The sequence below is a fragment of the Vigna radiata genome, chromosome 2 (assembly GCF_000741045.1).
Source record: "Vigna radiata var. radiata cultivar VC1973A chromosome 2, Vradiata_ver6, whole genome shotgun sequence".
NCBI lineage: Eukaryota > Viridiplantae > Streptophyta > Magnoliopsida > Fabales > Fabaceae > Vigna > Vigna radiata.
The window spans coordinates 1,844,419-1,856,016 of record NC_028352.1 but is presented as its reverse complement, the minus strand read 5'-3'; the positions used below and the strand labels follow the sequence as shown (position 1 = coordinate 1,856,016).

At 32.2% G+C, this 11,598-nt stretch overlaps 2 protein-coding genes across 2 annotated transcripts; one reads left to right on the top strand and one right to left on the bottom strand.

Annotated features, from left to right (window-relative positions):
- Positions 1 to 2,201: 2,201 nt before the first annotated feature.
- Positions 2,202 to 2,906, top strand: LOC106755923. The gene is made up of 2 exons (XM_014638157.2): positions 2,202 to 2,416; positions 2,504 to 2,906. The coding sequence occupies exons 1-2, from the start codon at positions 2,324 to 2,326 to the stop codon at positions 2,615 to 2,617; spliced, it is 207 nt and encodes a 68-aa protein (XP_014493643.1). The 5' UTR covers positions 2,202 to 2,323; the 3' UTR covers positions 2,618 to 2,906.
- Positions 2,907 to 4,492: 1,586 nt separating this feature from the next.
- Positions 4,493 to 11,232, bottom strand: LOC106756560 (gamma aminobutyrate transaminase 3, chloroplastic). The gene is made up of 19 exons (XM_014639032.2): positions 11,007 to 11,232; positions 10,128 to 10,270; positions 9,552 to 9,636; positions 9,334 to 9,406; positions 8,708 to 8,805; positions 8,287 to 8,379; positions 7,826 to 7,899; positions 7,703 to 7,741; positions 7,502 to 7,590; positions 7,332 to 7,408; positions 7,171 to 7,245; positions 6,297 to 6,344; positions 6,116 to 6,199; positions 5,940 to 6,027; positions 5,784 to 5,862; positions 5,596 to 5,686; positions 5,436 to 5,514; positions 5,008 to 5,123; positions 4,493 to 4,860 (listed from the first exon to the last, which is right to left on the bottom strand). The coding sequence occupies exons 1-19, from the start codon at positions 11,040 to 11,042 to the stop codon at positions 4,786 to 4,788; spliced, it is 1,542 nt and encodes a 513-aa protein (XP_014494518.1). The 5' UTR covers positions 11,043 to 11,232; the 3' UTR covers positions 4,493 to 4,785.
- Between the last annotated feature and the right edge of the window lie 366 nt (positions 11,233 to 11,598).

Sequence of the window (11,598 nt, the reverse complement as noted above, 5' to 3'; positions counted from 1 at the left end):
CTTTAATTACACTATAGTAAATATATAAAATATATTAGTAATATAAAACATTTCTAAATGAATTAATTTACTGATATATATATATATATATATATATATATATATATATATATATATATATATATATATCTACCGAAAATACTCATTTTAAAACTTTAATACAAAACAATGCCAATTTATGTAAAAAATTTGAAAATAAATAATTAATCTAGCTTCTCTTGTATTTTTGTGTTCTTAAAAATAATTCAGGAGTTGGTAAATTTATGATTCATGCGTGCAAACATCACAATCTATGCATGCAAACATTAGTAGAAAAAAAATATTGATTTGAAGAAAAAGAAATTTACCCAAAAAAAAATGCAATCAGATTAAATTGTCATAAATTCTACTTCCTCCTAAAATAAGCCTTGTAAATTGAATACAAGATGAGATGGAGTTTTGAGATTTTGGAGAAAAATAAAAAGAGCGTAAACACAATCTAAAATAATAGTATAATATAAAAAATAAATTGCTAAATGGTTAAAAATTATAATTTATAGTTAAACATATAAGACAAAAGTTTAACCTCTGTTATGTTTAAATTTCATCTCAATAAAATAATTTAGAAACATATTTAATATTTTAGAAATTGTAAAGGAACGTATTTTTCCTTTCTTTATTTATCACGTTTATGAATTTAGTTTTAAAAATAAATTATCAAACAAAAGACAATATTTTTTTTTTAAATGTAAGCTGTGCAGTAACTGAAAATTTTAAATAGTTACTTCACATGATTATTTCAATGGTTAAAAGCTCTTTTTGTTTCCAATTTTGGTTAGGAAAATTCGAAATGGTCCCTGAGTTGATTTTGTGTTCAATTTCGTCCCAAAGAACGAATTTAATGTTCAATTTAGTCATTTTCAGTAACTCCGTTAAAATTGTTAACGGCAACTAGTCCACATGTTTAACTGCTAAGTGATGTGTCAGTGATGTGTCAGTTTTTTGCTAACTGGGATTTTAATGTTCAATTTTAATGTTCAATTTGGTCCTTTTTAGCCGTTAGAATTAGGATCTTTTTAAATTGTGGAACTTGCGAAGAACAACTTCTGCAACTTGAGAAGAACAACTTTGGCCTTGAACACCAGTAACGTGCTTTTGTAATCGGAAAGGACAAACATGGTGAAGTGATGATGCAATTTGGGTTTTTTCATATTAGGGGTTTTCTAATTTAGGTTTATGGTTTTCTGATTTGGGATTTTAGGATGGCAACATTGTGGCTTGGTTGTTGTTCTCGAGAAGAGGATGATTGCGATTAGGGTTTCGCGTTCTCAATTTGGGGTTTTGTGGTGGTTTCTTGCAGGTTGAGCCATGACCATGGAGGTTTGAAGGAAGGTTTCTCTCATTCTTGCAGATCTTGAGAAGAAGAGAATTAGCCATGATGGCTATGGAACGAGTGGTTGTGATTTGGGTATGGGTTGTTGTTTCAAATTCGTGGTTGCACGAGAGAAAGGAACGAGGAAGCTTTCGCAGTGGCCAACGTGGTGGTGGCCCAAGGGAGATGGTGGTTGCTGCATTGATGGTGGCCAACGAAGAAGAAGATGAAAATCTATTAATAAGGAAAGAAAAGAAAAGAAAAAGTATAAAAAGTGAAATAAACAAGTTCCACAATTTAAAAAGGACCAAATTGAACATTAAAATCCCAGTCAGCAAAAAACTGACACATCACTTAGCAGTTAAACATGTGGACTAGTTGCTGTTAACAATTTTAACGGAGTTACTGAAAAGGACCAAATTGAACATTAAATTCGTTCTTTGAGACGAAATTGAACACAAAATCAACTCAGCGACCATTTCGAATTTCCCTAACAAAAACTGGGACTAAAAAGAGCTTTTAACCTATTTCAATCAACCATAAACTACGATCATATTTAAACTTAAAAAATGTAAAAGGGACAATAAATTGAACTAAAAAAGAAAAGAGAACGATATACTGAGAAATCTGATTTCCAAAAGCCAATTCTCAGATGAAATTACAAAAAATGGTGAGTAGATTAGATAGATAAATATTTGGAGAAAATGAATATTTAGATAAATAATTTTTTAATAAAAAATGAGGTAGAATATTTGAATAACGTGTTTTTAGTAATAATTGACTCTGTGAACAAAAAGTAACAGGTTGCCAGTTGCTACTTGATGGAATCAACGGTGAACAGGGCGAGGGTGTAGAGTAACTGTAAAAGTGGCACTGTAGAGTGGAAGCAAATCCAATATCTTATCTCATCGTCATCTTATACCCTTTATTCAGAATCACTCAAATAAAGAGAAAGGAAGAGATTAAACAGACATGGATGGGTTGCAGGTAGCTCTTCCTATTGTCGGAGTTGTTGCGGCGGCGGCTGTGACCTTTTATGCAGTGAGCTTTGCTGAGCTTAGAGAGGTATTTTTTTCTTCCTTTTACCTTTTCTCTGTCAACCCCGTTTGAAATTCTTTGTTCTAATTTAATTTGCAATGTTATTTTACACAGAAATCGTTTAGAGATTTGGAAGAATCTGAATATGAAGATGGAGTTTATAGGCCATCCCCTAGCTCCCGAGAGAGGCGTGCCAGAAGACAAGCTAACAAAAATAATAAAAAATGAACCTTATTATTAAGATTGTGGTTAGATAGAGTTTAGTGTTTATAATCAGAAACATAACTGAATTTTCAATGTAAAACAATCTCAAAGGTTATTGTATCGAAACAAAGTTTAAATCGTCTCTGCTTTTTTTCGAATGATATGTTGTTGTCTATTTAGTTTGGTTGCATTTCCTTTTCTTTCGTGTTTTGTTGATTAATTTGTATTTATTTTGCTGACGTAATAAACTCTTGGTTATGCTCAGCACGAAAAGCAATGATATTATCTGGTGGTAACTGATGTAATTTTTTTATATTGCAGACTTTGTACTTGTTAATGATACGCAGAGTGCAGAATAATAGACGTTAAAGTGTTTGATTTTACGTATTGAATGAAAGATAAAATGATTTTATAATATATAAATAAATAAAAATCTCTTTTAAATAAACGGTTATAAAACAGATTTTAAGTCTAATTTAATTATAAAATCAGTTTACATTTCTTAAATTTTATGAACGATAAAGTAAGATTTGACGTACAAGTTTAAATTGATAGATGCCGGACCACCGGAAGGCTACTATATTGCCACCATTGAAAATGTTATAAGGTACAGCCTGTATTTGAGGATAATACTTGAAGTGTAAAACTTGGATTGAGGCATATATTTAGAGTCATTGTCTTCTTCTTGCCATCTGTTTAGGATAATACTATTATTTATTTTTTTCTCTCTCTAGGATAGAAAATAAGAGCAAGTGTAAGGACTTTTTAAACAAAAAATCATAAATAACAACACAAATACTAGTTTACTTTTTAAAGACTTAAATAAAATTGGTAAATATGATAACGATAATATTATTTGCATAGTTTTTTAAAGACATTTCAAAATGTATATAAAATGAAAGTTCACAAGCCATGGTTACACTCATTCACGGTTTAAGACGAGTGTTGTATAAATTCTCCTTTATAAAAGATAAAATTTAATTTATTAATATTTAATATTTAAACTCGTTTATTTAACTTGAGTTAAATTGTATAGATGAGTGAAATTCAATTTTTACAAGATTGACATTAAAAAATTATGAATAGTTCAAATAATACTTTACATAATTTGTATCCTGTTTTTTTTTTCTTCTCATTTATATCATTTTTAGAAGTAAAATTACAATTAAATACTAGTTAATAATCTTAAACTATTTAATTATTACATAAATAAAGTTAAAAACATGTTAATACAAACCGACTTCTAAAACAAAGTATAAATTTGGCTATTTGAATCGATATGTCAAATTTGAACGCCATATATGTTTTACAAGCCACCCTTAAGTCATTCCTCCTCCACCAATCGTACCATAAACGCCCAATAAAAGTTCAAAACCTCCATAAAACCTCAAATTTCATAATATCCCACAATTCACAACACAGAATCGCACGTGCATTCAAATTCAAGCAGGGTTCATTCTTGGTACGAAGAAGGATAAAAAAGCCAAGAAAAATAAACTCTAACCCGACTTCTAGTTCGCGCTTTTATACGTGCCCCGTTAGTTAACGTGGATCACTAGAATTTATTTTTAAGGTTTAAACTTTTTTTTTTCCTAGATTAATTTCTAATGTTCAGTTTAGTCTCTGTTTTTAAAAATGTCAACCTTTAATTCCTATGATATGAAAAATGTATCACATCAGTCCTAGTGATACATTTTTCATATCATAGAGACTAAAGGTTGACATTTTTAAAAACGAAGATTAAACTGAACATCAGAAATTAATTTAGGAACCAAAAAAAGGTTTAAACCTATTTTTAATTTTTAATGATAAATGCACAAAACACCCTTTGTATCGATGTGTTGCTATTGCTTTTCACAAACAAACGTGCACACATCTAACCGCTTTGTACAATTTCCATGGCCTAATTGCCGTTTGGCTTATTATTAAATTTTATACTCTTAAACTATCGATGCTTCCAACTCATTAATGAGATGAGGGTCCATACTCGGTTCAATGTAGAACCGTGTAACGAGCATTATTATAAGCATATAGCAGGAAAATAAGATAGGAAGCAACTAGGAAATCGATTAACTTACATTTACAATAAAGAAAAGGTTGGAACAAACTTTAATTAAGTTAAAATACAGAACTTAATTCCTTTTAACCTGTAGGTAGGCGCAGCAGATTTATTATACCATCATCTTGCTAAGCTACTTGCGCTGAGACTTGAGCTCTTGCACCTTCTTTTCCGTTTCTTTCAAAGCTTTCCCATAAATACTGATTAACTGGGGAAAAACATTGAAATGCATATATGTGTATATATATATATATATAAAAGTTCTAAAAATAATTAAATGAAAATTGAACGAAAACCTCTTTAATTTGATGAATGGCAAAAAAAAAAAAGATGGAAAGATTATTTGTGAAGTTACCGTGTCAACTTCTTCAGGAGAAATAATATATGGTGGAGACATCATGATGCTATCTCCCGCAACACGAACTAACATCCCATGCTTCTCACATTGAGCTCCAAAATAGGCACCTATTCCTGTACTCAACCAAAAAATATGCTCAGATGCACATAAAATAGCATGCTCGTTTTACTCACATGTACTATATCACTGTTAATAATTTACAATAAATAAATAAATAAAGTCGCCAAGATATAGTCAATTCAATTCATCATACGATCCAATAACGTATTTTAAACATGACTTGTGTAGATCGCTCAAGTGCATGAAAGGACAGTCTTTTACTATATTATTACTGTTTAGATCACCAGAAATGATGAAATAGACACGTTGAGTCAAGTACGTTTCAAATAGGGATAGATGAAAAATGAGTATTGATTTGAACCTACCCCATTCAGAAGGAAACGGATCATTAGGTGATTTGTTGTCTGTGAACTCGGTGCCCAAAATCAAGCCAACTCCCCGTATCTGCAGATCCCATAATGTAATGTTTGTGATAATATATTCTATCAACCACAAGCTTAAAGTTTCCTAGCAAATAATATACACCTCTCCAATGATGGGACTGTCAGAAAAAGTTCTTATGCCATCTTGGAACCTTTGGGAGATCTTGTTCACTTGGTCAACAATATTTCTTTCCCTACAAGGAAGATGTAGAATATAATCATACTCCATTGACAAAACATGTATAATAACCTCCATAGCAGTTTTTAAAAACAAGAAACAAAAGAACACACTTGTAGATTTTGAGAGCTTCAATTGCAACAGCACAGGTTACGGGGTGTCCAGAATAAGTAAACCCATGAGAAAATGAACCTAAAATAAGCAAGCGTGTCAGAATACTAAGCCTGAAGATTTAGTGATAATTCTGATGAATGAATGAACCACCATACCAAGTTTGTTACTTTGGGCGTGAATAACATCTGAAACTTCTGGGCTCACGAGCACAGCTCCAATTGGCAAATATGCAGAAGACAATGCCTAGAAGTCAAGCACAAAAATGAGAAACATTGTACAAACTTCTAAAATAGACACGTTGACAATCTGTACTGAGCTGTTTCATGTTTACCTTAGCCAGGGATACAAGGTCCGGCTTAATGTTGTACCTGTCACATCCAAACATTGTCCCAAGCCTTCCAAAGGCACAGATTACCTTTAAAAGAGACATATAAGATAACAATTAAAATGGAAAACTGCACAACAGAATACCCTCACCTCAATAAAAAGTATGTAAAGAATTATGTAAGTACCTCATCAGCAATAAAAAGAATGTCATACTTCTTGACAACAGCTTGAACCTGCATAAGAATTAATGTTATTATATTCTATTGGTTTTGAACAAGGAGGAAGAGTGAAAACAACATCAATTAATGTCATGTGCAAAAAGAATATCTTAAATTCAGTATGTAAATATCAGTAGATAAATAACAAATTTCTAAAAGATCTTAATTTGAGTAACCAAGCTTGATTGTTTTATTTAGCAGCTATAAGAATAAAATAGTAAAATATTTATTTTTCCTACCCTCCTCATGTAAACAAGTAAGGAGACCCAACACTTTTTCTCATTTAAACTAAACATACTCTGTCCCGCTCAGCACTCTTCCTTTTCTTCCTTGCCAATTCAAGGAATGACATGTACTTTATTTTTTCTATTGCTTCAACTTAATCATTTTATTCTACTAACTATTGGGTACTCTAATAGAGACTCTGTTAAGAAGTAGATTTTTAAGTCTAACTCAACCCTAAAAAACAGTTTGTAAGATGAAGTTTGCACTTACTTATATATTGTGAATTGACCATATCTTACAAGTTGGTTTTGTAAGGTTGAGTTAAGCTTAAAATATATTTTTTAACTAACTTCTTAAAATCCACTTCTTAATAGGCCTAAAATTGGTTTGTAGGATGAAGTTTGTACCCACTTATATATTATACTATAAATTGACCTTATCTCCCATAAATTAGATTACGAGGATGGTGGGAGTATGCTTAATTATAATTAATACATCATATACCCTTCTATTGGGAAAAGGAATACAAATGAAATGAAGTATTAGTGCAAGATGCATTACTGGGCATCCATCCGGTTGATTTAGAGCATGCGAATCAAATATTAGGACAACATACCTTCTCAAAATAAGTTGCTGGTGGAGGTATTACACCTCCTGCCCCCATTACAGGTTCAGCAATAAATGCAGCTATCTGTGATAGTAAAAAAAAATTTAGGTCAGTAAAGAAATCAATGTTCCAGTAGTAGAAATCATTTTGCCTGCATATGAATGTATTACTGTCTCTGGCCCCTCTTTCAGAATCAGCTGCTCTAAATTGTTGGCTAATCTGGTTGAAAATTCTTCCTCTGTCTCACCTGAAATGTTCATAAGCATGCATAATATTTATTATTATACTTTAAAATAAATGTCTAAAATATTACTAGAAACTTGCCCATCCAAATGGTAACCTGGAAGGTGATACCGCCAGTAGTGTGGACAGTCAGTATGCAAAACAAAAGGTGCTGGTAAATCAAATTTCTGATGAAGAGCCGGAAGACTGAAATACAGTGTTGATAAATTGAATAAATATTTATTTAATAAGAATAACTTAAAAACAGTATACTACATAGTTTCTAATTTACTGAAAAAGTAGTCTTTTGAGTTCATACCCGGAAAGACTGGCTGCTATCAATGTTGAACCGTGATACCTGACAAAAACAAGAATACACAATATATTATGCACACTTTCAGCTATACAAAGAAAACAGTATTGTTTGAGATGTCATGAGTACGATTTAGCACGAGCTATGAACTTCTTCTTATTTGGCCTTCCAAGCGCATTGTTATAATACCATACAAGTTTCACCTGAAATGATACATGCAAAGTTGAAATATATCCAAGAATATGTTCTGCATAAACTATATACTTCAACAATATGTTTACAAGACATGTACAGTATTTGCCTTCTTTTTCTATTAAATCCTGCAAAAAGGTCGATCTGATATTTATCTAAACAACCACACTGTCATTGAGAAAATATTTCATTTTGTCTTCAAATATTTTAGGTGCTGGATTGATCGGATTTTCCCTCTTCGTGATACCTGTTGCAGGCGTTGTATGTAGTCTATAGTAATGATTTTAAGTTTTCGAATTGCATGAAAAAGTAGACACGTTCAAAACATCTACATTACAATTAAATGAAAACTTCCAAAGAAAATGAGACTGAAACAAGGGAATAATAATCTACCAAACCTGAGTGTCATTGGCTTCTGATCCACTGTTAACAAAAAAAGCTTTTGCCATTTTTCTGGCTGTGAATATTTCTAGGAGCTCCTTGGCTAGTTCCTGTATATGAAAATATTATATGTATAAAGTACATATCAAATGTAAGTTGACTATTACAATATCAAGTATCAACTGTGTCATCACAAGCAAAGTAGTTCATCATTTATTTCCTTGAATAGGTAGACAGGTTAAAATACCACAGTTTCATCCCAAACCCCCGCCCCCGCGGTGAACAAATATAAAGAATCGTCCCAAAGGCACTTTTTCAACTCTCAGTGACAGCAAATATTACTACTATCTTTGAAACTTCAAAAAATGCAACAAAGGTTTTTACCCAGAATCTTTATTTCATCCTTTAAATCCTGCTATAAGAGAACTAAATGAATACCAGAGAAGGTACGGTGGTTCGATTCCAAAAGGAATGGTAAAATGGCAACTTCTTTAATTGTGCGACAGCAGCATCCACAAGGCGTGACTCACTTCCCCCTGGAAAATAAAATACGTTTCATTTCAGATAAAATACTTCAATGCCAACAAAACATTTACACTATTTATTTATAACTTAAAAATGTGAATATAACCCCACAATTTTATTGAGTATCTGTATATTTAACAGATCAAAGTTAATAAATATTATAATCGTGGAAGTTAGAAAAACTTCTGACAGATCATTTCTTACAATTAATTGACTCAAAATATATCTCTTCCAAACCCCTGAATTTTCATATCGAGGGCATTCTGCAAAAGTAGTCACAATGGTTCGTCCCTTGTATTTGTTGCCAAGATAAAAAAAAAAAAAAAAAAACAGATCAAATATAGGGAAGAAAATGGATCCCCGAGAAACTTAGAGATAATTTGGTGGATAGCTGATTAGGGCATGCTAAAATATCAACAATGAGCTAAGTTTATATTAATATTGCTTTCAAAATGGAATTAGAACATGAACTGGAAGAAATATACCATTCAGAAAAGATAAAAATAAAATAAATAACTGCGGAGGTAATAATAACATACCTAAAGAGGTGGCCCATAAACCAGCAAGTGCGTCAAGATATTTCTTTCCATTAGTATCATACACATAGCTTCCCTGAATCCATTTATCAGGAATAACATAATTGAAAAAAAGTTATCATTAAATCTCATAAAATAAAAAACAGAGGGGACCGTGATTTCCTAATTATATCACATGGCAGTAATTAAAAAAAAAACAGAAACCTTGCAAAAAAGTTCACCTCTGACTTTTCTATAACCAGAGGATGCAAATCAGTAGACTGCCAACCTGCCGTGAAAGGAGCAAGCATACTATGACCCTTGAACCTGAGAAGATACAACTATTTCAGCAAAGTTTAAACTTAAAACTTATTTTTCATTGTTTTGTTAAACAAAAACTAAAAAGTCCACACATGGACTCTCCAAACCAATATACTTTCAACTTTCAGTTATTATAACCACAAATAACTCAAAACAATAATCTAAAGAGAAAAGAAAGGCATTTGGTAATGCATTCAACATATTCAAGATTGAATCATAATCTTAAACACTGACCCAGAGAGATGTCCCAGCCACTCACTTCTCCCTCTAGACAATAAAACGGTATTTCAAACATATACTTTAATTCAATTAGCTCGAAATACAAAAAAAAAAAAAAAAAGTAACTAGTACTACTTCGGCATCATATTTTATTATAAAGAGAAACATTTTTCGTATTGAGTTCTAAGGCACTACACCAATTAAGATACGTGTAAGACAGCGATACGATCAATACACAGGTAAGAATGAAAAAGTGTTGACGTAGAAGAACTACATACACTGGACCACTTTTCACTTCATTGGCTGAGTCATCCCTTTTCAAGGAAGACTCCGTGCTATTTGATCTAGACCACAAGGGAGCCTGAAGAAGATTTTCCTGAACACCTCTGGAAACAGCAGCATATGCTAGAGATGAAGCATTCTGCAAATAGAAAGTAAAACAAGCATCAAAAGACGAATTCTGAGTAACAAGTAGGACTGCTCCTCGACAATCCGTTTACACCAAAATGAAAACAACAAATTAGCATACATGATAGATTACCACTATGAATACAGAAACACAATCAGGCAGCACATTTCAAAATTCTGGACTACAGCCATCAGAAAATTACTAAATTGCTTGCGTTAAAAAGTACAAAATCGAAAATGCCTCTATAAATCTAATCAGCTACTCTAAACGACCCCAAGGCAGCAGCTCAAACCGTGACGATATTCTAAGATAGAAACAGAAAAAGGTGATTAAATTATGAAAATCTGGCAAAAAGTGGCAGATATTGAATAAGCTCCTAAAATATTATACGAAAGCGGGCCTTCGTTCAAATACAACTGCAGACGTTATAATATTAATAAATTTTCATTTTCGTAAGCTAGGACCCTGTCCAATTTCACAAATCTCCGTCATCATTGCTATTCAAAAATTGTAAAAGTAGTTTAACGTTTGTCACGATTACACGTCCTAAATCCTATTGCATACAACAAGTAAACAAGAACAACAAACGACTAAGAACACCAATAAACTATACATGCTTCATCAATCTAATCCATAAGCACAAGTCAGTTTCGAATAACCGGAACTCAGAATCTAGATAGGGGAAAACAAACACGAGCAGATTCAACTAGCAACAAAAACGAAGAGAAAAAACAAAAATAACTCGTGCCTTAGTCCTCAGAGTGGATCGGAGGAGCGTGTTCATGGTGACGGAATCGGTTGTGCTCTATCAGCACCAAAGCTATGGGAAATGTTCAAAACGCGAGACAGTGGGAGTGAGAAGAAGATTTATTACTGAAACAGAAAAATAGTGATCCAATATCCGTGGCACGTGTAAAGTTCAACGTTGTAGTCTCTATCGCAACTCACGCACGAGCCAAACGTTGAACTCGGTGACTCCATTCAACCAAAATTGGTTTTATTTTAGGCTGGTGAATTTATTATTAGTATTTCGCCTTTTTATCTGATTTTCTTTCATTCGTGGTAACGAAAATCAATGAAGGGTGTTTGATTAGTAAATTCATTAATCTGTCACGAGGAAGACGCGATTACGTAGCAGTCCTTCTAATTGCTTATTCAATATGGACCACTGATGAGTAGGAATGTGCACGTGTGGGACCTACATTTTTAACTTTTCTTGATACTGATTTACTTTCTAACTTGATACTCAATCACTTCAATGATAAGAAATAAAATAAAATAAAATTTATTCATTCCAAGAATCTGTACAAATTAGGAATATATATATATATATATATATA